The sequence below is a fragment of the Amblyomma mixtum genome, chromosome 2 (assembly GCF_055824585.1).
Source record: "Amblyomma mixtum isolate Tamu chromosome 2, ASM5582458v1, whole genome shotgun sequence".
NCBI lineage: Eukaryota > Metazoa > Arthropoda > Arachnida > Ixodida > Ixodidae > Amblyomma > Amblyomma mixtum.
Genome location: NC_143013.1, coordinates 72,898,113 through 72,925,255, shown reverse-complemented (window position 1 = coordinate 72,925,255; position 27,143 = coordinate 72,898,113). Strand labels below are relative to the sequence as shown.

Here is a 27,143-nt window from a genome sequence, read left to right as displayed (position 1 = left end):
GATGTGAGTGAGTGGTAGCAAAGAATTATTTTTTGCGCATTTAGTTAATACAGTCGTCACCTGCTATTGTGACGGCAATCTCTTGGCTCTCACATGTCAGCGTGCATTACAGCTCACTCGGCTAATATTTCGACAAGTCAGAAAAGCCCCGAAATAATCGATATGTGTGAACAGCGGCACGCTGAAAAAAAAAAGTTCATGACAGCTGCTCATGAAACCATGCGTTCGTGCTCAGCAAGAATTAAGTTATATACAGTAATGTAAACAATTAGCTACTAACTCAAGGGTCTGCCTGTCGCGGTGTATTAGCGGGCACCACCACGGCAGCTGGGGTGCATGAAGTTATAAGGTCAAGGACAGTAACATAGCTAACTAACTATGTCAGAATGAACGGCGCTCTCGAGAAACGAGGACAGACTGACCCGTTATTTTCTGTCAGCCGCGCTCGACCTGTTTCGGTGACATTTCGCGGAGCTACGTCCGCCACCATTGTGCGGTTCTCTTGCAAAATCGTTGAACGGCCCGACTCCCGGGAGGAAGCTAATTAGCACTGACAGGCTCCGTTGACTTTGAAACAAAAACAAAATTGAGAAATGGAAGCACCGCAGCCCTGTTCACGGTTTTAGGCAGGAGAACAGAGAAACGGTCACAGCTGAGGTAAACAGGGTCCCTCTCAATATGCCATAGCGCAATGCATGACATCTGCAAGCGAGCAATGGCCCAGCTTTGCAATGCACAGGCCTGACAATTGGTTTATTACGTGTCAAGCGACTCAGTTAAGGGCACAACAGCAGTTCTTTAGATTGTTGAATGATTCAGCCTGAGAGTTCACATATTCGTTCATTCAAGTTAGGGCGAACAAAAAGTTCGCGTGACGAATAAATCATTTTTTGTGCGAGCATAGTTTATAATCACAACGGCGCATCAACTCGCCGCTAGTTGTTTCTGTCACACGATTTATGCGCTTTCAACACTAATGTGTGCTGTCATAGCAACATCTGCATGCGAGCGACAATTTACGCATAATGCGTGGCCGCCGGGCGTGCCTGCATTTTTATTACGGTTTCGTAAATGGTACGACGAAATAACTCTGAAAGGAGCGAGGCCAGGTGGTAATGCGAGCTGTGGATAAAGGTGCTATTCTTTGCTGCAGTGAAGAAATCAGAATCGCACCGAAAGCGCTAATGCATTTCCAATTTTATGAGCGTGGGAAGAACAGGACTTCTGCTTTGAGAGCATTCTTTTCTTGCAGTAAAAAGCATCCCCTAGGTCAAAGAGAAGGTATGAGCAAGACGTCGCATCTATTTAAAGGCAAAGGCATAAAAAGTAGTGCAACTAATTAGCCCAGTAGAAACTGTAATGGACCCAGATCATGACGGGTAGTTTGTTTTATCGGTATGTCATATGTTCTAAAAAAAAACAATCAACAAAGGAAGCTCGAATAAATGTGAATCAGTAAACCGAGGGATTGTGACCAAGGAAAGCTCGAGACCACGTCCTCCAAGTGTGCGTGAATGCGGCCGATGCATTTCGCCACACTCGACAGTATGAGGGCGTCCACTCAACGCATATGTGTTAGGTGACCACACTGGGAACCGACAGTGTCGTGGACTATCGGCTACCGACAAGGGCGACACCACACGGCAAGTGGTCGTATCAAAAGACGTGCGCGCGGTTAAGGCGAAAGACACACTAAGGCTAGTGAGTAGGAAATGACCGGGCATGGAAGGAGTTTTCCTTCCTCCATGCGGCCGTGTTTGTAGCGCTCTTCTGTCACCGGCTGACCGCGCCGGAATTAATGGTTGTTGTGAACTTCGTGCCATCGCGTGCATAAAAAGACACGGCTACGACATGGAAGTCAACTTGCCCGACCAGGGCGACACCACGCGGCAAGTGTTCGCGTCAAAAGACCTGCGTGCGGTTAAGGCGAGAGACGCACTGAGGCTAGTGAGTAGGAAACGACCGGGTGTGTAGCGTTGTTCTGTCACCGGCTGTCCGCGCCGGAATAAATGGTTGTCGTGAACTCCATGCCATCGCGTGCGTATCAACACTCGGCCACGACATGAAAGCCAACTTCCCGACCCAGCGAAATGAGAATTTCTTGGGCTCGGAGAAAGATAGGCAGGACAGCCTTCCCTGCTAACAATGGTAGACGAATAGTGCTCCATCCGAGTGCAATTCAAAGCGCATCCCACAGATGGCGTAGCGCCGCAATTAGAGGCCCTGGTAAAACGCCCCAGCCTTCCCGATCGCAGCTTGCCGCTTCATTTCGCTTCCCAGCAGCGTAGACATATGTCGCGTGGACGCAATCATGCCTGCTCTGAAGCTTGAGAGAGAGGAAAAGCGCGCACAAATGTGCGTAGGCGGAGCAGGTGAACAGCCGGAAAGAGCACAGATCGTGGTATTATCAGCCAGTGTCAAATTCACGGCGACGTGCTCGAATAGGCGCTTTTGCTTCTAGTAATCAGAGCTGTAGAGAAAGGAGGCGCCTACAGGAACCCCTACGGTGATCATTTGCCCATAAAATTATCGTTGTAAAGTATTCTAAGAAAAACTCAAAATTGTATCAGCTTAAAAGAGCGTTCAACGCAAGTTTTTAAAGCCATGAACCGCAACCAGAAGGTGAAAGGAACAAATACGGTGGTGCGCTGCAGTGATCTGTAAACGGCCTCGACAGATAAACGAGAGAAACTGCCGATATATTTCGCTGCCAATAATTGAAGCCAGTTTGAGCGCGATCAGTGATGCTTGGGGCTTACGACCTGAAATGTAATTTTAAAGCAATGAAAGAGGCTGGACGCTATTCGCGCTATTTTAACGGCCGCACGTGCCTGGTTAGCAACACAAACATTTGCTTGACATGCCTACGTGCCTTGAATTTATTGCCGTGCCCATCCGAGCCTTCGACGAGGAAAGATGAATGGCGCGCTAAAACGCTAGTTTGCTCTTTAAGCACCATGAAGTTCGATACTGGAGGGGAGGGCATGTTTTGCTTTCTCTCTTGTTCGGAATGTGACTACTGGAGCGGGTTTACCTTCGAAGCTTTTTATTCCAGGAGGGCCGGGAAGCGAGGCTGGTGCGCTTCATGGTGTGGACGAGTTCGCACAACGCAGTTAGGTTTTAGTGATGGCGCAAAAAAAAAAAAGAAATGATGCTATTATTTATGATGGGGCTTGCCTTCATCGTGCTGCACCTGCACAGATACAGCAAACATGGCTGCACAGATTCCTCCATAATTCATGGAACTGCCACGCCTATTCATCCTTTCCAAAGAGGGGTTGCTTCATCTGCATCGTAGTTTTAAGACGAAAGCCTTTATAGGCCCATGTAACAGCAGTGTCCGCAGGATTTGTCCGTATTCAGAAAGCGTCCGCGCAACCTGTCAATCACACTTAGTTATAACTTAATTAGTTGCGACTTAATAATTAGTTAAGACATCATTAGTGAAGACTTAATAAAGTTCCGTTTATAAAGAAATTTCGAATATGGCGACGGCGTCGTACGTCGTAGCGCGAAATTATTACGTGATCAGCGCATGTGTGTGACGTCACAAATGACGTCACATGTGAGTGATGACGTCACAGGGTGCGCGATTGATGACGTCACACGTGGCGCCACTGTTCCCCAGCTGCGCGCGCGCTCGTCTCTCCTCGGTCGACGCTTGGTCCCTGACTGAACGGAAGCTCGATGGCGCCGAAGCGAGTTCCTGTGTCTCCTGCTACCAAGCGCGCTCAAAGGGGTCAGAAAGGCTTTCGCCTAAGCAAACGTAAGGTCACTTAAGCGCTCGCCTGAATTTTTTATTGCATTACCCTAGTAGCGGCCACAATAATGAGATCGCTTTGGCCGTTCCATTTTCATCATAGCAAAAAATGCAATAACTTACTTAAACAAGAAAGTTTGAAGAAGACAAAGTTAGCTTTGAGTCGTAGATTAGCTACATCAGTATTGTTTGGTAATTATATTCGTTTGCAGTCTTTACATATTGTTAGCTTGTGTGCGGGGCCACTTGTCACGACGTATAGCCAAGTTAAGGGTTTCGCAGAAATAATTATTCCTTTGGAAATAGAGCGCATTGACACCTCTCGTAACGGTGTCTGTCTGACAAATGCCAGTCTGCGAGAATTCTCTCCCAGGGCTATTAGAGCAGTTTCCACTGCGTGTTGCGACCGGCAGAAACAGGTTTGTGTCCTTGAACGATGAAGACGATCTGAGAGCAAAAGGAGAATGCAGTTAAGACATTGAAACAATCCTGAAAGGGCTTAAGAAGCAATTAATAAAACTGAGAACTTGGGAAATACTGAGGCAGATAGAATGATTACTCCAATGTTGTTGATTTCTCAATATTAACCGAAAACTGTATGCATGCACACCTCTATTTATGCATTAATGTCTCCTTGTACGGTTATATTTATGTTTTCAATACTTTATTTGCTGTGCCGTGCCTTGTAGTGTATTGGGCCCTGGCCCTTATCAAGTTTACAAGAGCAGCTTTTAGCCCAGGGGACCAACCAGAATATTTTTGTGAAATGGCAGAATTTAACTGAATTTAAACTAGCTGCGAAGCTTTCAGCAAGACCCATGTATTAAATACAGGCGCTTCGGTTGGGGCTGAATTGGGAGGTTAGCACATTGTCATGCCTCCAGCGGTATTCAAAGACCAACTAGAAAACAACAAGCAAGAAATTTGCAGAACACCACAATCTGCTTAACTCGAAAAACTGGTACCGGTAGCGGCCGTGTATAGATTCAGAGTTTAGTTGCTGGCAGGCTCAAGACAACCTTGGTTGACTTGAACGTGAGGGAGTAAATAGAAGCTTTCTATGCAGACAACTGCGTAAGTGACCTATCAATTGCATTCACTAAGAATGAGAATACTTACCTGGATTCAGCAGTGACCTAATCGCACTTTGAAACTTTTGTTGCTCTTCCTTTTGAGTGCTCATTTCTCTTGCTTGCTTTTTCAGTCGCGTTTGCTTTCATGTTTTTTTAATGTGTTTTTCATGTGTTCTTTGCTACTTAAACAGCGCTTGTTCGTGTTCCCTTGCTTCTGTCCCGTTCTTCTTTCGCGCTGGTTGTTTTCTAAGCATACATCCTCTCAAACTTGCGCAGTTCAACATCCTTGTTCAACCCCAATTTCCATTGAGCCCTTAAGAAATCAATGTATTTCACTTACATGGTAGAAATGAAAGCAACTGGATGGAAAAGTGCGTAGAGGCATGTTTTACGACGGAGGTCTGTTTTTTTTTCTTTTTGCGCTTCCTAATAACAGCGTGAACTTCAGCTACTAGCGCAGATTCGGGAACGCAGGAAACTTGTTGCACCGCCTGAGCCACGCGCTATTTAATTTCGTTTCTACCATTCCCGTCCCTACATCTTCCTTTCTTGCTTTTTTTTTAAGAAGCGTTGTATGCTTCTGCATTTTTTTTTTCGCTTTCATTATGATCACCTTCTTCGGTGCTTGAAGTTCTCCGCGCGTGAAATAAACCTTCGCGCTATCTGTTCTCCCACCTCTTACCGTGTCCCGTGTCAAAGGACTGTTCCCTCACTTTGTCCAGAGCTCCGCGGCAAGCATTCACAGTAGGGATCTAACAGCTGTACCGCCTCTTTTCTCTCCATGTGATGGCGGTCCTCCGTGTTTAGCAGCAGGGTGGCATGATGGGTGTCACTCAGCTCCTCCTGGTCGGCGCCTGCTGCCTCCTGGTCAAGGAGGCCCTGGGCCTGCCCACCACCATGGGTGGCGCTGCCAGTCACGCGCACCACGACACCCAGACCCCGCAGCAGCAGGAACCCTCGGACGCCGGCAAGTTTGATTCTTGCTTCTTTCATTACGCAGTAAAGGCTCGCTTCCGGCAGCTCACTGACTGTCTGACTAGGTATACTAGGGTCCATGGTAGAGAGAGGGTGTGGTAGATGGTCCTTGGCGATCACAAAATGAACAAGGGAGGGGAAAACCTCAGCTTGCTTGAGCCAACGTTTCGACAAGGGGACTTGTCTTCGTCTGGGCAAAGCGTTCATCATTGGCAGGGATTAAATAGGGCCTTCGCTCCGAGGAGGAAGGCCCCGGGGGTGGGGAAGGAAAGTGGTGTGAGAGGGGATGCGTTTCAGGAAGGGGAGGGAGGTGAATCTTGATTCGTTAAGCTGCAATAGTGGAAAAACTTATATCCGGTGGGTGTGTAATGATGAAAGGCTTTGAAGGGGCTGCGACGGGGGGGGGGGGGGGGGGGGGGGGGGGAGGCGCTGGGTGGACCTGGAAAACTCAGATAAGAGGGTTAGTCAGCGTGGTACAGGGAAATGAGAACAAGGCAAAAAAAATAGGCTGGCACTGGAAGGGGAAAGAAAGGGGGGGGGGGGCATGTCCAAGTAAGGACACGGCAGGGGCAAGGCAGCCAACCACTAGGGTAAGTGGTTGGCTGTGTTTGTCACTATACTCTCTTTCATACATAGCAGGCAACGCTGCCAAAGCTAGCCCGCCTGTTCACACAGGCTAAGCCCGCGCCGAAAAAAGTAGTTCGCCATACAACCAAATTGAGCACAGAGATATTTCGTTCCAGCAAATCTCAAGTGCCGTGAATGACAACCTCCTGACTTCGTTTTACCACTTGCCACATTTTCGTCCTCTGACTTATCGAGACTTCGAGAATCAAGAAATACGCGTGGCGGTATGATACTCGGCTGGTAGAACGAGTTGCTCTTCCTCCATCCGCGCCTAAAAAGTAGTCCACACTCGGTAAAAGTTACAGCCAGAGGGTCCGAACTCTGAACACCTCACAGCTATGACCGTGATCTTCAGCGCTACCGCTTCGTTGTACACCGTTCATTTTCGTTCAAATACTCAGCCAGGCGACGAGAAAAATAAATTATGTGTGGCGGAGTAATATGGCTTCGCGGACGAACTACTTCCGCAGCCTCCGCAGCGTTGCCTGCTATGTATGAAACAGAGTATAGACTGTGCCAGACTCAGAACTACTCATTTTGTCGGCCATTCTTCCAGTTTGTTAGCTTGTGTGTGCTTACGTGTGCCTTTCGTCCCAAATGAATGAACCAAGCAGCTTCAAATGAACCAACTAGCTCGCCAGAGCGTCCAAATTCAGGTTGTCAGCGCCGTGCTTTAGGCGTGTGGTCCTTCTTTTATGCAGAAATATCTACTCGGCGCCCGAGCACTAAGAGAAAAAGATGGCTGAGCGAGTGGCTTGACATGAAAGACGCAGACAGTTTTTCTCTTCTCCGTTTTAGTTTGTTTGTACAGTCGGGGACAGAAGTCTCCGGACCACGTGTTCCCCAAACAAAGCCCATAGCTCTATTATTATCAGCCGGCTGGAGACATACTCTGGAGCTGAAAGAACAAGATTTTGACTTTCATCCCCACAAGTGTGGCCTCCAATCGCCGGCTAATAATAGAGTTATAGGCTTAGTTAGTTGTGCACGTGATCCGAAAACTTTTGCGCCCGACTGTGCATTGAGTTGCCCAGAGAATGCCTGACCGGACACCGGCCGGCTTCCTCTGATGCTCATTGAATGGATCACGCAGTCATACGCTTAGAATTGGGTGTATTGTGTCGGAAGGTAACTTCTTCTCCCGAATAGGAATCGAACACGAAATCTTAAGAAGTTTGATTGGCCTTATTGTTTCGTTTTCTTTGCTGAATGAATGTTTTGTTTCCCGTTGGCCTGCAAAGCAGACAAGCGCTCCCAGGAGGACATCATGTTCGGCAACCAGCAGAACAAGCCTGCAGGCATGGTGGACGACCTGATCGTGTTCCCAGAAAGGAAGGCCTCTTCCTCCTCCCCCTCAGCGCATGCCGCCAAGGAAGCTTCCGGGACAAAGCAGGACAGCAACGCCACGCACCACCAACAGGCACAAGAAAAAGACGGTGGGTCCGCTGCGCCCACTTTGTGAGCTGAGAAAGAACGACTGCCAACGTTAACAGGAATATACCGTATTTTTCGGTACACGGTCCATCGACTATACTTACTGAAAAGTTAAAATCTTGTGGTTTGAGGAGTATTTGTAGGTGCGGACTATATGGTATTTTTCCCCGATGTCACCGAATGAAATTCGGAATGGTTATTGTATTAAGATTCTTTATGGTGCTTTCGTTGTGCGTTCATATACATATTTATCCCATGGTTGCAAACTTGGCTCTGGCAGGCAATGCACCGGGAACAAATAATAATTTCTTTTTAGCCAAAATTAATTTCTAATTTCTTTTTAGCCAAAACTAGTTTCTTTTTAGCCAAAATTGAGCCCTGCAGCTGTTTTTTTTTTTAAGAACTTCAAAGATCTCGGTATGGGCCATCACATGAGAGGTGGGTTATACAGAAATAAGAAAAAAGAAACTGGACACCGGGTGTGGATTGTAAACCAAAAATTAAGTTATTTTTTAACGCTGGTTGTTCGCATTACCATCCGCAAAATATTTCTGGAAGGCCGCACATCCAACAACTCTTTTTCTGTGACTTTTTTTTATGTCTCATGTTTCAGGTCTGTATGCCTTGACAATTATGCAACGTCTCGTGAGGTATATTAGGTTAAATACATTTACGGCAGAATGAATATTGAGATCAAAAATACCGTCTTAAAGTTAAACAGCAGAAAGTTTGGAAACATACTGTCAGTACACTCTAAGTGTTAATTAGGCTGCAGATTAACTGACGAGTTTTTAAAAAGAAAACAAAAGCCTTAAAAGACGTATCTTAATTTTGATACTGTGTGGTATAACGACAGTAATGTTATAAACGATGATAATAGATAAAGGGGCCCATCTTACGTCATGGCCGCGGCGTGCCGGTAATTATAATTAGCCGCCATAACGTATTTCGCTACTTCAAGGATGTTAACATCAATTGGATGCTAAGGCACTCTTACGATATCCAATGTACGCTGCGACAGCGGACTACAAACAGGAAGAGATGAACAAGAGACAGGACCTATGTACACAATAGGAATTTTTTTCATCGGTGACAGGCAGTCTTGCATTTCGAATAAACTGCACATAAACGACAACCTACCTTAAGCAACGCCTCATTGAGCCATCCGAAGTTTGGGCTGGTATGAAGTACGGTAATGTGAAGCGTCACTTTGTGATAAATGTTAATCCACCTCCTTCACTATATTCTATTTTTCCTTGATACCTCTCAAGGAGGCCATAACAGTCTTCGGTGTCCTAATTAGTCATTGTCTGCTTACAGCAATTAGTTGTGTAGAACGAGTAGAACATAAATACTTAGAAGCCCTGCGAACAAATATTCGCCACATGAAATCAGATTTCCTGAGAACCCCTCTAGCTTCATTGCTCTGGCCACACTGTCGTAAGCTGTGAATCAATTTCAGGATTTAGGACGAGCCCTTATTTTCTTTGTGCAAGAAAGGCTGTGCATGTGGTATTTGTTCCTTGCCGTGTACGACCCTAAGAGTGAGATGAGTTGGCCGCTTTGTGTGACTGTTTCTATGTGTTCGCCATAAAACAGAAATAGATGGAAACAATGCCAACTAAATATAGCGTTGCGTGAGGACTTGCTGTCGATATGAATTGGAATGCAGTGCCATTATACGAAATATTTGATATAGTATAACTCGGAAAATTAATATAGCGCAGAACTACGCTTCTTGACGCACACACCGCGCAGAATTATCGCACCCGTTGGGCGCGAATATCAACAGGAAAACAGAAACCAGCGTTTTTGTTTACTGTCATATAAAGTGTTCGGCTTTTGACTTACTTCAGCAGGATAATAGGTTCCCAGGATATCAGTAAAAAAATTGGCAGTGGTTTAGCTCTGGTTAAACCTGGAGGATTGCGAAAGCAACGAGGAGAGAGAGAGATGCGATGGAGAGCAATGCGGCAGCGGCGGCGGCCCCGGCACGCTAGCTATGCGCCGCTACTGCGCATGCGCAAGTGACGAGCGCGGCGGCGGCACCTCTGAGTCATCCGCGCAGCGACGGCGGCGGTGCGCCAGCTGTGCGCCGTGTGACGTCACTGCTCCTCACGCATGCGCACTATGGCATTGCCTCAGCTCCGGGAAGTGGCTCGGCGACTCACGTAGTGTTGCTTTCGCAACGAAAAAAAAAACAAATCACTCCACCACTTAACTGTAGCCATAAATGGAGGTAACGTAAAAAGGCAAACAAGCGTACGGTCAACTATTATAACCTAAAGCGAGGTATAATGTAAATTAAATGATTTGTATTATAACCAATTGAATCGTTCAATGAACAAAGATAAGTCCGTCAATATCACCTAACTTCACGCGTGAAAACCTGGCTAAATAACTATTTTATATGTTATAAGCTCATGTCATTGTCCTTGGCGAATTCCTTATAAAAGAAGCCTACACAAAACGTTCTGGTCTTAAGGTTGGCCTGTATATGCTAAGGACGTACTAAAAGCTAGACTAACGTGCGTCATAAGGCGATTAAAAGAAGAGTCCAGTGCGCACAAGAAGTTAGTTTCACTTTCTATATCGCATACTCTGTTCTCAACCCTATGCAATAAGTTAATTAGCCCGTGTGGCTAAACGTGTCGAGGGTGCAGTAAGGGGGAAAGAAGATATTGCTTAGCTGCAGTTCACTGTCCTTATAAACTCGATCACATCAAGTTACTAGACAAACTTTGTACTATACGGATAACTTTTACGGTAAAAGCTTTTTATCAAATTGCATTTACCAAATAAGTTAGAACATGAAATCTTAAAAACAAGACAGATTGCAACTGGAAGCCCTCTTGAATATAATGAAATTGCACTCATCTAGTTCTATCTTTTTTGCTCAGTGCAGTCTCTTTTGCTAAGAGTTAGCTCGCTGCCGTCATATGACCTCATCGGCACGCCTGGGTACCTCCCAGGTGTAGTTATGCTTAGTTTAGCTCTGCGCCAGCAGTGCGACAGTTGGGGGGCTATGTAGACAGTTAGACTGAGTCGTACATTTGCTGCTATAATGTCATTGTTCCTCAGTAGCGCAGCCTTCTCTGCTTACTTCGTTGAAGTTTATTTTCTGGTGTACATTTGCGCCGGTTGTCCGAGCTGATGTGCTCTGTTACATTTTTGTCACTGGGCGGCAGTGGACTGAATAAATGATTCCAGTAAACTCATGTGAGCAGCGCTGTGTGCGAGCGCGGTGGCGGGATGAAGCACATTAGGTGCAGGGTGAAGTGCATGGGCGGAGAAGCAAAATATTAGGGAGCTCGTTTGTGGCTTAGAGCCTGCTACTATACGTACGTAGCTTGCATCATTTAGAGCCAGGAATCCGGGCATCGCGAGCTCAGAAACTCGTTACACCGGAGTCATTTCTGCTCATCCATCGTCCAAAGCGGATTGGACGCACTCAGCTCACGCTTGTCGCCGCCACTAGGAGGCGTAGATTTCTACCCCTTTCCGGCTGGTTCAGGGGCCCTGTTCTGGAACTTTCCTTTATATTCGTAAGTGGTTGACACTCCGCGTTGTTGTTGCTCCTATGGGTGTTTGTTGGGAGTACGTTGCTGCGCATTGCAACAGCACGAACAGGAGGTGGCAGCTAGCCAGTGTGAGAAAAATCGCCCCCCCCTCCCCCCCCCCCCCCATCTCACCACGAATGTCTGGTTTAGGAAGACACCAATAATATATTGTGCAACCCCCTCTCTCTGTTATTTTTACTTTAGTTGACAGTGCAGATTTTCTTTTTTGTCCTGGAGGGAGACAGAAAAAAATGAACTGTGGTCTTTTTCTTTCGTCATCTTTCCTATATTGCACCTAAACCGTACCTGACCTAAATATTGACTCGTTACCAGAATAACGGCCAGTGTAAAGGTGACACCACTAAATGCGGTATGAAGGCGTCACGTAGCTAAAAAGTTATCTGCCGTCACTTTTGTTTTATGCTTGCTTACAGTACTTACCGGTAGTAGTCAACGAGCATTTTTGTGTGAATTACCCTGTGCACAATAAGTAGCACAGGGCAAATGAAACACTACGTATATAAACCTGGCATTGAGCCGTAAAAGGGGACAGTAGCAAAGCGCTGGTGCAAAATAAAATTGTTTTAAAAAGAACTCAGCAGTAGGCTAACCCTAGCATTTTTGTTTCATTCTACAGGATGCTTATCGCTGAGTGTCTCCTCACAATCTCCACTGAACACAGGTCCAGAACGGCAAGCTACGTTGTTGTTGTTGTTGTGACTGAGAGAAGGATGAAGAGGAAATTGCACGGGCCTGCCTACTGGCTCGAGCCAAGCCACCACCGCTGCCACGTGCAGATAGATGAGAGTTAAAAGATCAGAGGAAAGAGAAAAAGGAAAGAAAGGACGCGCGTCGCAGCAACAACCGCGTACGCCGGAGCGGACGCTGCTGAAGAAACAGATAAGCGGCCGAAGCCGCGCTCGCCGAAGCGAGGACAGATCGGCAAGCTGCGTAACATGTTGCAGGCACTTTCTGCATTTCTGCGTCCAGATATGAAGTGATTTTTTTTTATGAACGCATTCCATTTTGAGCATAATGAAGACGCCATCCTTAGTGCAGCACTTGTGCTCCGCGGCACGCATTCCTAGCTTCGACGATAGCTGAAGAGAGCACGTTGTTGGGCGAGTCGGTCGTACATGCTTAAACAAGGGAATAGCGCTAAAAAAGACACGGACGAGAAGAGGACAAGGACGGGCGCAAACTCGCGACTGAATTTATTCAGAAAGACACACACACACACACACACACACACACACACACACACACACACACACACACACACACACACACACACACACACACACACACACACACACACACACACACACACACACACACACACACACACACACACACACACACACACACACACACACACACACACACACACACACACACACACACACACACACACACACACACACACACACACACACACACACACACACACACACACACACACACACACACACACACACACACACACACACACACACACACACACACACACACACACACACACACACACACACACACACACACACACACACACACACACACACACACACACACACACACACACACACACACACACACACACACACACACACACACACACACACACACACACACACACACACACACACACACACACACACACACACACACACACACACACACACACACACACACACACACACACACACACACACACACACACACACACACACACACACACACACACACACACACACACACACACACACACACACACACACACACACACACACACACACACACACACACACACACACACACACACACACACACACACACACACACACACACACACACACACACACACACACACACACACACACACACACACACACACACACACACACACACACACACACACACACACACACACACACACACACACACACACACACACACACACACACACACACACACACACACACACACACACACACACACACACACACACACACACACACACACACACACACACACACACACACACACACACACACACACACACACACACACACACACACACACACACACACACACACACACACACACACACACACACACACACACACACACACACACACACACACACACACACACACACACACACACACACACACACACACACACACACACACACACACACACACACACACACACACACACACACACACACACACACACACACACACACACACACACACACACACACACACACACACACACACACACACACACACACACACACACACACACACACACACACACACACACACACACACACACACACACACACACACACACACACACACACACACACACACACACACACACACACACACACACACACACACACACACACACACACACACACACACACACACACACACACACACACACACACACACACACACACACACACACACACACACACACACACACACACACACACACACACACACACACACACACACACACACACACACACACACACACACACACACACACACACACACACACACACACACACACACACACACACACACACACACACACACACACACACACACACACACACACACACACACACACACACACACACACACACACACACACACACACACACACACACACACACACACACACACACACACACACACACACACACACACACACACACACACACACACACACACACACACACACACACACACACACACACACACACACACACACACACACACACACACACACACACACACCGGGTGTTTTTTTAGAAGGTCCAAAATTTTAAAGAAAGGTAAATTCCTTTAGATTTATTTTAACCCTGGGGCTATACTGAGGGCTACGGCGGACACCAGGTAAGAGGCAAACTACTTTAATTAGTTCGCTGATTAACTGAATACGTTAATTAACTTTTATAATTTTTATTTTAGGGGATATGTTGTATTAGCAGTATTGGAGATCGTCTTCCAAACAGTCCAGCCAAGCAAACAGATTTTCATGAAAAAATTTTTTGCGCGCGTAACGAAGCGAGAAAAAGTCACCCTGGTAGGCAGCTTCACACTGTAACACAGCCTCTGTGAGCGCCTGTGACGTAGCTCGCTCCGCCCTGCACTTTGTGTCAATTCGTTTTTGTTCCAGCGCGGCATTCCGTGAGGCCGCGGAGCGAAGCGAGATAAGCAGCGATAGCGCAGGCCGCCAGTCCGGGACGCGTGACGCGTTTCTCGGTTGGACTGTTTAGAGGACGATCTCCAATTTTGCGAATACAACATATCCCCTAAAACAAAAATTAGAAAAGTTAATTAACATATTTAGTTAATCAGCGAACTAATTAAAGCAGTTTTCCTCTTGCCTGGCGCCCGCCGTAGCTTCCAGTATAGCCCCAGTGCTGAAATAAATGTAAAGCAATTTACCTTTTTTTAAAAATTTTGGACCTTCTAAAAAAAACACCCGGTATATATATATATACCTTGGTGCTTATCCAATCATTGCCTAAGCGCACATGCCAGGAAATTTTTCTCTTTCTTATACAATTTGATACTAGAATAGCTTACGCATTCATCACCTGACTTATCAATGAAAAAAGCCTCTGCGAGTTGACGTGCTATCTGGTTACGACTGCGCCTTAAGATTTTGGTTCTAGCCAGCAAAGGCTGACATGCTTTATCAGGCGTAGCCAAAGGGCATGCGCCGCAATGTAAGGGCAAATCTGACCCTTTTCCGTTGTTCATAGAAAGCTGATGTTCCCTTAGTCATTCATCTATACAGCGGCCCGTTTGGCCGATGTAAACTTTTCCATTACGAATCTGCATTTGTTCTGCTGACAACTAAAGGACGTTGCAGAAATTTCGAGCCCCGTTGTGGGCGACGTCTTAGCGCGTTCGTGTATCTTTTCATAAGTTATCGGGCCCGCACTTTCTGCTGCACAACTATAGACACTGTTCAGCGAGCATTGAATCGTGTCTGTCTACCGATACCCACGCAGCTGTTCGCACGGGCTCTAGTGGCGATGCCGCAGCGCCGCTTTCGGAGGACGAAGTGCCAGAGCCGAGTGTCGCGGCGACCGTCGACGGAGAGCAGCCTCAGCAGCAGCCGGCTAGCGAACTGCTGGGCACAGCCGCAGCTGCTCAGGCGGGCAAGTTCGACTACTACGACTACGCGGACGACACTGGAGTGTCTGCGGCCGGCGCTGCAGGCAGCGACAATGACGACAGGGCACCCGCCCAGCCTGACAATGGCGGTAAGCCCCTAAGACTGGCATTAAGGCAAAAGCCTTTAATGTCTCATGCTGTTGTGACCAAGTTGTGTTAGCAAGCATGTCCGCTTTTCGGCGTCACTACTTAAAAAAAAAAAAAAAAACCTGCGTCGAGGCTGGGAATCGAAACAGGGCCTTTCGCATTTGAAGTGGAGACTCCACTACTCCGCCGCGAAGGCTCAGGGTTTCAGCATCAATAAAGGCGCATGTAGTGAAAGCCTCTGTTTCATAAATAAAATAAAAGAGAAAAAACAAAAATATATGAAAAATAAAAAATAAAAATGGTTTGGTTTGGTTTATGGGGTTTAACGTCCCAAAGCGACTAAGGCTATGAGAGACGCCGTAGTGGAGGGCTCCGGAAATTTCGACCACCTGGGGTTCTTTAACATGCACTGACATCGCACAGTACACCGGCCTCTAGAATTTCTCCTGCAAATAAATTCAACCGCCGCGGCCGGGATCGAACCCGCGTCTTTCGGGTCAGCAGCCGAGCACCATAACCACTGAGCCACCGCGGCGGCAAAAATAAAAATAAATAAAAAAAATGAACTGCGCCAGCAAAGGGTTTCGCCTTGCAGCACTTTAGAAAGTCAAAGTGCCCTCTGAATTTTTTTGATAAGGTTTAGGGTCGTGGAGATTTTGGGAATCCCAGGGAAGAAGGGATGCGTGTTTTTTACAAACAACGGCTGAAGATTTGGCTCAGAGTTAGAGAGTCTTTTCTGAGTAGCTGATCTTAGTAATCACAAAGCGCGTTGCTTGATTTGCTCCTGTTCTTAAGAAAAATGGTCATCCTACTTGATCATTCATTTTTAATGCAGGTAAATTATTTACTTTTCCAACAACGCTGCTCAAAGCGTATTTAACCTCCGGGAGGATCTTTAAGCCCGAAAGTGTAAGGCAAAAGTGCAGTTTAATAAGAAAAGCACTGTTTCTTTCTAGCTTTTGTGGAGAAGGAACTGATTTCTGAGAAAAATCTGTTTAAAGAGTCACATACAATTATATATCAACAATTAGAAGTGGTTTTTTTCTCAAACACTTTTCTCCGACGGTTATTGTGGAAGAAATTGAAACTTCAGAGAAAGAATATGAACGATTGAAGCCAAGCGAACCGAGTCGGGTGCACAGCTAGCATTCTTCAGCCACGTAAACACGCCCTTTCCTCAGAGCCGGTTAAGAGCAAAGGCTGAAACTGGGAGGCGTCTTTCTTAGCGCGCATTTTTTTTTTTTTAGACTGTGTTAACAAGTGAAATATTTTTCACATTGAAGGGCAGGGTTTTTGCATTGTGTATTATGACGTATTCAGTTTCCGTGTTGATCGAATCGCACTGCAGTCGCCATTGGTGCATTCGAGGCCGCACTAAGTCGACTGTGGTACAGCAGATGATTCGTGCTTGTTTTAATTTCCGTTGGCTTTCCCCGTATATCGCTACGTGCTCCATTCGTTTTGCATTCCTTAAGCTTTTGTCTTCAGGCGGACCCAATGAACGATAAGGGCGTCCAAGATGTAAACATTACCTCAATAACCACACAAGACACTTGAACACACACAATCAAGTCGAGTGAAAATCTCATTGAACTTCAGCACCTCTGCCCTCTATATTTGTAGTTGTTGCTTCAAGCGCTAAATAAAGTGCGCTAGTATAAGTTTGACATGATTGCTGTTAGTAAACTTATACCTCCTCACTTTTTCCTCTTCCATAATGTTTTATTACCAATAAAATGGCGACTCCATGCTATTTTAACGGGGAGCGCTCTTGGAAGAACTCAGCGCTTTTCTAAAGCAAATGTCATTTCGCTTATTGAGTGAATCAGCATGCAGTCATATCACAATGTTGTCTAATACAGCCAGCAAGACGTAATAGCGATGTTCTCTCTCAGGTGAGCTGGACTATTCGCTGTACGACTACGGCGACGTGGGCGTTGGCGGCATGGCTGGTGGCGTGTTCCGGCGCAAGCGTAATCTGCGCAACAGCTTGGAGGAGCTCCTGCGAAACCGGCGGCTTCATCGGCGTGCGCTTAGACTCAAGAGAGACGCCAACATGGACGACCTGCTCTTCTTCCTCACTCAGATGGCCAAGCAGGAGCCGTACCCTCTTTTCGCCGAACAAGAGGTGCGCTCGCCACCGCTTCTACTGTTTTCAGGTTTCTTACGGGAACGCTTGCATACACGCATTTCGGCTGTTATTGTGGTTGTTCTTCGTTAAAGGCCGGCACTGAATGTACGCTTTATAGTCACGGTATCATTGACAACTGCCTTGAAACTGCAAACAGGACTAATGTTCCACACAAACGATCAAGGAACTTTGCTGAAGGTTCAAACGGCCACATTACACGTTATCCTTTTTAAATAATTTAACTTGAGAAAAAATTTCATATTCAGGACGTTCTCCGAAGGCATTTGGTCTTTTAGTTGTCCTCGAAAATACGGCTCCGATAACAAGGCGGTGTAGTACAATCGAAACGAACTGCTGGGCAATAGTACTGCGTGCTGTGTACCGGCTCTTAAACCTTGTTTATAAACTTTTAAACTTACGAATAAAGTCGAAAAATTTGTTGAAATGGCCTTTCTTATACCATCCTTGCTGTAGCTGTTTTATTCCTCAGCTGATTCCTTGTACCGTGAATGCGCTTGCCAAAACATAAGTAAATGTGCTCTGACGATCCAGTGATTAAGATTATCGCTGCTGTCTGAGATACAAGGACAAGCGCATAATTTCGAACGAAAACAACACACGTGCTGAACGTCTATTCTAGGTCAAGGTTTCTTTCTTGAGCCTAGTGGCTGAATTTAGAGAGCAGGTATTATGTTGTAGTCGTGTCTGTAAGAAAAAACAAGGTCGCATTGGGAAAAGAGCTTTATATGGTATAAAACAATTGCCTATGCTGCATACTGCTAATAAAAGTTACACAGTCAACTGAAGCTCTGGACATTGTCGTTGAATAGCCTTACAGGTTTCAAACCGGAAGACACGTTGGCCGCCTCTGCTTTGCCATCCCAAGATGTATTTGTTATAGGTATATTTAAACATTCCTTTTAGATTCACCACACATCTTAAAACCGCTCTGTTCTTTTTCCTAAAAATGGAAACTCTCCAGGTTCCCCCAGTGTCTCGCATCGCCTTGAATCCCCCCGAGCCGGAGAGCCCCTTGGAGCAGTACCTCAATGACCTGGGAGCCATGAACAACGAAGAGCGCGCTCGAGCACTGGTAGCACTGGCCGCCCTAGCTGACCAGGAGCAACTCGTTCCGGTGCCGAGGACAGGGCGGCAGCCGACTTTCGAGGATGAACAGCCAGAGGCCTTGCCGGATTGGTTCCAGGTACAAATGAGCCCGAATTGGCACCACAAAGCGCTTTCGTGGGCCGATTACTTTCTCCATACAGTTAAGCCCCAAAAATTTGCGCGGACACTTTGGCAACTAAAGTGTTGAGAGCCGAAAGCCGAGGACACTATGCCGTGACGAATTCCGGTGGATGTGACGTCACATCGCTCCCATGGCTAAGTCGATACCCAAATTGTATAAGTTTCGGGGATCTTAAGTGTTAATTACGCTTAATTGCACATTTCTCCATCTAATTTGACACCAATTGGACGTTTTTCCGACCATTCTGTGAAAATTTTCACAATGCCATGAGGACTTCCGGTACATGCTACGTCACACCGTTTTTGTGGCTCTATCGACGTCCGCGCTATTTCGATGCAATTTCGACATTTTTGCCTATAATTAATTAACTAACCAACCTAGAGTCATCAAACTTGGCTTCTAGGCTCATTTTTTCATCCTCTATCTCAAGCAACCATTGGTCTTCTTCTATATTTTTTAGTTCCCGAGTTAAACTCGTGTGACACTATGAGCCATTACAGAACTACATATGCGTTGATTTCCTCTCCTGATGCGCTGTATATCTTTATCGGCCTTTTAGTTATATGTTACTATTATGTTTCTGCCACGTAGCGCCTACCTAGGTGTTCTGTAAATAGTTCTTTTTGTGTGTGTGTGTATACACACACACATATGATATATATATGCTTTCTATACAAAACCATGCAAAAAATACCATGAAAGAAAAAAAAAGGTAGGAAGTAGCGGAGCCATTAGCACGCTCGGCTGCAGAACGGAAGGATGGTGGTTTGAATCCCATCGTGCACAAAAGATTTCTTTTCTGGTCTTACTAGAAAAGCGTGATACCTCTGCTGACAACCTTCTGTCGACAACGATGAGGCATTAAAGGCTTCCGCCTTAAAATAGTGCGCTTAGCGTGTACTGTCGCCCTGACGCGCCACAGCACAGGAGTCCACAGACTCAACACGAATGACGGAAAGCGCGGCTTGGACTGCCACCAGCGCCGCGTAGAGATATCCATCGGGTGCGAGATAATGTTGTCGCTATGTTTACGGCGGCTGACGATAGCTGGTGCGCAGCTCTCGTTGCATTTGTCGCCTGTGCCCGATCGCTGCGTAGACTTCGCGCTCGTTACAGGGCCGTTTCTGCCCTTCTTGGTCGCGAATGGGGCCTCGTACGCCCCGGCAGGGCGCGTTGCAGTTCTCTTATCTCGGGAACCCGAAATTGAGCGGCTAAGTTGCCTCAGCTCGCGCGCATTGAGAGTTCGGTCCGAAGGCTACTGATCTAAAATTAACTGTTATGAGCAGTGTTCGCGCTGCCTGAAGCTTCGGCACAAATGGGTGAACTGGAAACCATGCGGCGTGCGAGGCCGCATCGGCAAGCGAAAAGCTGTGAAATGTCTCCGTAACGAGCCTGCTGTCTGCACTTCAATCGCGCACAGGTGAAAAAGCAATCAAAGCGAGCACCGCGCCAGCTATATCGTCAGCTGCCGTAAACATACCGACAACTTTATCTCTCATCCGATGACTATCGTTTCGCGGCGCTGGCGGCAGTCTAAGCCACGCTTTGCGTCATTCGTGTTAAGTCTGTGGACACCTGCACGTCACTTACAACTAGGAACCATCGAAAGGATTTAGAAGAACAGCATGAAAACAACAAAAAACATGAAGGCTTCTACGAAGATGGAATAAGAAACCCAAATCTCTTCTAGCGCGCTCGTTTTATTTATAGACACAGTTGCAAAGACGTGTGGCGCCCTATCACGTACTCCTCTCGAGTTGTTCGCTTAGACCAGAAAGCAGGTTGCAAATGTACGCTCAGCTATGTGTCGTGAAAGGTAGTACCTTGATAAACCGGCTCTATTTTTCTGCGCACATTGCTCAAAAAGGTGTGCAGAGGAGTCAAAATGGTTCTGGTCGTTTTTCCGTCATTGTAAACAGCGACAGCAGTAGTTTACCACTTGCCGTGCGTGTTTCTTCGATGCTGCCTTGAACAACTGTTTGGTGACTGTTCCCGCTTTCAAGCGCATCCTTGTTGACGCCGACTACACTCGCAGGTGACACGTCGCTCGCACGGCACCTTCTACCCCCAGGACTACCGGTACCTGGTGATGCCTCCGACGCCTCAGAAACGAAACGTGGGGGCCGACCACTGGGGCCGAGTCCTCAGACAGCGCCGACGACAGCAGCGGGCGCAGGACCAAACTGACGTCAACAGGCTATACGCGCTCGCAGGATTGATGGCTCAGCCGGATCAGGAGGACCTTTGGCGCGAGCCGTAGAGTGACCAAGGACCCAGATCAACTTCGCCCATGAGCGAATCCGACTCTTTTCCTGCTGAGTTGATTGTTTAGTTTCCCTTCGTTACCTGCGCCGTTTTTCAAGGTAGAGAACGTGTTTTCAAGCTTTCGTTAGACTTCATGCATCATATCAATAAAAATGTTGTTATCGAGGTTGCTTTCGGGGTATACTCTTGAGGTAGAGGAAGAGCATCTTTCGAGATGACAAAAAAGGGCGAAAGCTGAAATTTCCGTGCAAAGAATTTCACAGCAAATGTTCCTGTGCTTTCGGCACATGTCATTCAGCGCTTGCGAATTAGAACGATGTCGATCTCAAACGCTTAACTTTGTAGCCTTATTGCTAGAATTCGTTATAATTTGAAGAAATCATGACAATGTGGTATTGTGGTTGTCCCCGACAGCTCTGTTTAATAGTATCAGCAAAAAGAGTAACCGCAGAAACTTGGTTTCACGCAGTTTAATATACAGGGTGACTTTTTTTAACATTTACAGATTTTTATTTTAAAAACTGTGAAAGATACATCAGTACGGTCTCTTCATCTGGATTGTACAGCAAGGCAGACATTTTGTACCTCATTTGGATCAATAACCTGACGATTGATTAACTAAAATTAACTCCTAAAAGTTCTTATTTTTTATTTCAGGGAACAAGCTTATATGGCGAAATTGATGGCCATCAATATCGAAGCTGAAAAATACGCATTCGAAAGCTCAATGAGTTGTGCTTCCCATATTGCATATTTATTTATTTATTTATTTATTTATTTATTTATTTATTTATTTATTTATTTATTTATTTATTTATTTATTTATTTATTTATTTATTTATTTATTTATTTATTTATTTATTTATTTATTTATTTATTTTCAATACTCTCAAGGCCCGGAGGCATTGCGGAGAGGAGGGGCATACAAAATCAGAAGTATTTTTGTTGAAATGTTCGACATCGGTGATGGCAGCGATGAAGGCAGGGAGGTGGTTCCAGTCATTAGCAGTTCGAGGATTATATGAATTCAAGCAAAGGGGGCTCTCCCTATTACGTCTCTCGTACTTTTTATGTATCAAAAACAGACAGTTGGTCTATTTGATAGCAGTGACGCCTTTTCATAAATAGATAAAGCGTGAAAGCCAACACAACAAGCATTCAAATGCGTATTTTTGACGCTCGATATTTCGAACCATATTGCCGATTAGAAAATTTTAAAAACAATGCTCACCTTCGATATCGACAACCATCATTTTGCACGCTAACATTGCCTCCTGAAATAGAAAATAAAGAAGTTTATTAGTTACATCAGGTAATTCATCGTCTAGTTATTTATCTATACGAGGTACATAATGCTGCCTTGCTGCAAAACCCATCTCGGCATGATCGCACCGACATGCCTATGATTGTTTTGAAAATTAAAATCTGTAAAGGTTAAAAAAGAATCGCCCTGTATATCTCTCGTTCATGACTTTTCGGGAGTTAAACTAAATGAGCATTGCAGTTCAAAGTGAAGGAGTTGAAGATATCATAATATTTCTGCGGATAGGGAATTCCAGCCTCCTCCAAAATTTCGTCAGCAGGAAAATCTCCAGCCTAAGCATCTAACTACAACGGCTGTAAAAAGGCACATGGTTGTTTTCGGGTAAAGCCGACCTCCATTCTAACAAAAGACAGGTTGTGCTGGGTGGTTGTTTTTGTGCTGCATTTGCATTATAATAAACGCTGCTGATAAGTGTACTCTTTCACTTTCGGCGATTGCCTTGATCGAACAGCAAAACATCCATTTGTGAGAATTAGTTTCTCTTAGCTAATTACAGCCTCCACCCGACTGTTTTGGTTATCATGAAACAAAACGCAGCTCCAAAGCGCTGCTAGTAGTTTCCTGTGCTTCAGCCAGTTCTGTGCGACACATAGTGGCCATGTGGAATCGTGAGCATTGTTATTAGATTTTACATTTGACTGCTATGAGGAAGTTAAACATTGTCAGTGGGAAATAAGCGCGGCGCAATTGTTCCTCTACCATCATCTGCTGGGCCTCGTATCCAAGCGAAATCAGGTTTTTTTTTTTTCTGGCGATGGTGTGGGGCAGCAAACTAGCTGCAAATTGACGTAGAAACTAGCTGCAAGTTGAGGTAGTAGGGTAAGACAGAGACGCTTGAAAACAGGTCTGCGCAAAATTCGCGGCAGATTTCATTTCAAGCAGTTATTGCTCTCATTAGATCGGGTATATCCTTGCCAGAACTTGAATCTTTTCAAGAACAGCGCGTTAGAAATAGGGAGCAGCTGACAGCCTAATCAGGAGATGACGAACCATTGTCCCGGCGATTTATTTCGACAACTTTTATTTAAAGCAGCTTTCTGCGTGGCTGCTTCCCACTTCCCTCCTTCCTATATTTATTTCGTTGCATTGTTACGTCTATTGGAGCATGGTAAGGCACGAATTCACCTACCTAACTTCCGTATCAGTCTTCAGGAGTTTGACTATCGCTTTTAGAGCAAGCAGTTCCACCACACTTGTACGTAGTGTTGTCAGAGGTTTTTGCAAATGCTGCAAGTCCTTATAAACTTAATGCACATACGTATAAGTGCTCGTATACTCATACATACGTATGAGTATACGAGCACTCACATACGAGTGAGTGCTCGTATGAGTGCTTGACGTTCTTTGAAATAATAATGTGGGATAGAGAGTGAAGGATTTTGGTTTTTTGAATTAATATCCAAGATATATGTAGTTCTCTAGAGTAAGTGGACCCAATGCAGGACGTTTGTTCTCCGAACCTTACAGCCGTGATCTAAAGCTTCAACGGTTGCGACGCGTCGTGTAGGTACTCGTATGTTACTCCAATCTCTTGAGCGGCCCTAACTAGTAGTGTGCAACAGGAAAACTTTGTCACATTGAAGTCCTCAGGCCGAGCTTTCTGATAAAATTGCTAGGCCTTAAGCAACAGTATATTTGTAGTTTTATTACGACAGGGCTGATTTGCTATTATGTTATGTCTTGTCAATACTTTAAGATTGAACGCAGAAGTGTCGGTTGTTATTTTTTTTTCATATAAGGTCATCCTTTTTGCAGTCTGCAGCCTATAAATACATCACATGTCCGGGCCCCGAAAGCTTTAATTTTCCACCTAGATTTAAAGCATTTCCGTCACCATTCTTCCACTGCAAAACGATAACGTATTAGATATTTTCGCTCGCAAATCTAATAACGTTTATTACCAATTTACACTGTGCCGAAGACGTGTTTTTGTTGAAACATCGCAGCGCTTGTTTTTTTCGTCGCACAAAAAAAGAGGAAAACGCTGAGGCAGCGTATGAGTATCGAGCGTTACCAGTATTGAACGAATATTGCGTCATTAGCCATCTTCGCTACATCCGGTACAAATTTTTCGTTACATCCAGATATCTACTTTTTTATGCCAACGCATACAGTCCAAGAATACAAATCGTTTGCCACCACTTCGAATGCACTGCGTCAGTTAGTGCCGTAATGGACGTTCGAAGTTTCAAAAAGTCACGGTTTGGGGCACCAAAGGTCGTCAGTGCGAATACTTATTATGAGCTATGCTTTGATTCGACTAGTACTCTTATGCTCCGTAAGGCGCTGAATTGTCTGATTGTACTCCGAACATTCTGCGCCATTTAGGTGGCCCACAATCTGTGTACCAATGGTACCACCCACTGGTCCCACTTGAAGAACCTTGTGTACCCGCAATGCTTTTCAGCAGTCCCGACCCTCTAGGCATCTGCGGCATCGTAATCTCACTTCGTGGAACCAGAAGCACAAAAGTTGGCACTTTATTGTCCCCCATTGCGAATGAATAACTCATTTTGCGCTGCACAGCATCCAATTACGTCGCAGAGTCACAATGGCACCATTGTCACGACAGAGCGACGAGTGTCGAGAGTAACCGCGTGTTTGCGGTGTTTGGTGTTTGGTGAGGCGACGTTTCTCCAGTGGGAGCATCTTTTCATATTTACACAAAGGTTTCGACACGCCTAATTATCTCAGCGACTTCTTACTCTTGTCTTGTGGATAACGATGTTTCCGTCTCCATTCAAGAGCGCGTAGTGATGGTTTGTTCGTTTGATGGAGCCAGAAAATATTTGATGGTTTTCCGCTGATGCTATCAAAATATTCTGGTGGAGCCCAGGGCTTGGGCTGGTCGATCGTGGATATTTTGCTCTTGATTCGTCCCCGACAGTGCGCTTCATAAACTGGACACAATTTTTTGTAGGTGTTCGCATTGCTTGACGTTGTACGTTTGATGTCTCCCTGGTCGTACTTTCGTACTTCACCGACTCGATGCATTCGCGTCGCTCCGCCCGCACAAAGTGCAAGGTTCGGAGCAAAAATCAACGCTGAGCTAACAAAGCCAAGCGAGAGCTTGATGTTAAGCCTATGTTGTCACAAAGCTGTGTGTGTTTGATCTGTGGGGCGCCTACTTTGCAGCATCAGGTTAAAGTCGCAAGATTTCGTCACACATATGTGATTGATTTGTGAGTCGCCTAATTTGATGCATCAGGTTGCAGTCGCAGTATGTTTAGCTGCCTAAGGACATCGTGTGATCCCACCGGCGATAATTGCTTGTTTACTGGTTGAAGTCTGAGCGACATAATGTTGTTGTTGTATTCGCCACAAATGAGCCGTCACCCGTCATGTTCGAAATATGTGGAGTGCATTTAGCTGCCTGATATAAAGCACTGGACGCCTTAACTTGGGCACAAACTGTTAGCGCTGAACAAGTAATGGTTATCGGTGATGATTGTTCGAACTGTTGGAAGCCAGAATTTAAATGAAAGCGCGAATGCGAATTGTGTACGTGATACCAATGTGTAAATGTATTATAAGGGATGTGCCATGCATTTGATCCAATGTGAATAAAAGAAGTTTTTGGAAAACGTAAACCTGCTGTTCATTTAAGGTAAAAGCTTAGTACGCTCGATCTTGCAAAAAAAAAATACATGTTCTGAATTTTTGAGGGGCGCTTTCTACATGAATTCACGTGCCTGTCTGAAAGACCGGTAGCAACAATTAGAGTTTCGGTGGCGCGTACTTTCGCATGCTGTGGCGTCCCTTTTTAAGCATGAAATGTTTTTAGCTCCCGTTGTCGGCAGTGTGGTGACGTCACGCCGAGACCGAGAGCCAACATCCGGGCACTGCATTCCACACATCCGGGAGCTGAAACGAGAGCATCCGGACACCGTACGAGATTTAACGAGACTCTCTAAGAGAGAGGGGCGCTTAGAGCGAGCTCCAGGGCGAGGAGGGCTTTGGGCGGAAAAACTGCTTCCGCGCCGTCCCCAAGGATGGCGCCGCGGTCCCACGCTCACGCATGTAAAAGACCGGCCGCTGGGCCTTCAGCTCATGACGTTTCCCCCTTTGGAAGGCAGATGTATACACGCTCGCGGAGTAATCGAACGCTCTGCATATACATTCTTGTCAGGCCTGCGTCTCGTCGTGTCCGCGTACGCTTCTGGATCGTCCTGATGCCCGTAAACCTTTCATGCTTACTCGACTCTCGGTTACGGGAGAGGCAGAGATTTTTTGGTTATTTCACAGTGATGTTTAATGATTTTCTGCAATCCTGTAACTCATGCACTCATAGTCATCTAGCTAGAAGCTGGATGCCTCAGTTCTTATAAATGCTGGAGAAGAAATGGGACTCCGCTACAGGCGGGAACCCCAAAAAATTCCCCCCCCCCCCCCGACTTCTGGAGGCAAAGGGAGACAAGTGGGCTAATTTCAGCACCAACCTCAAGAACCC

The 27,143-nt window shown here is 46.0% G+C and overlaps 1 protein-coding gene across 2 annotated transcripts in view; it reads left to right on the top strand.

Moving 5' to 3' along the window:
- LOC149359723 (uncharacterized) overlaps nt 1-26,283 on the top strand; it is a 53,956-nt gene extending 27,673 nt beyond the window's left edge. The window contains exons 2-7 of one of the 2 annotated variants that reach the window (XM_089571854.1): nt 5,644-5,800; nt 7,680-7,871; nt 15,472-15,726; nt 17,620-17,852; nt 18,838-19,059; nt 21,140-26,283. In XM_089571854.1, coding sequence (XP_089427980.1) covers nt 5,653-5,800; nt 7,680-7,871; nt 15,472-15,726; nt 17,620-17,852; nt 18,838-19,059; nt 21,140-21,364 — 1,275 coding nt within the window. In that variant the 5' untranslated portion in view covers nt 5,644-5,652 and the 3' untranslated portion in view covers nt 21,365-26,283. Of the gene's footprint in view, nt 1-5,640; nt 5,801-7,679; nt 7,872-15,471; nt 15,727-17,619; nt 17,853-18,837; nt 19,060-21,139 lie in introns of both variants that reach the window. The other variant, XM_089571853.1, reaches the window with a different exon arrangement.
- Nucleotides 26,284-27,143: the final 860 nt, after the last annotated feature.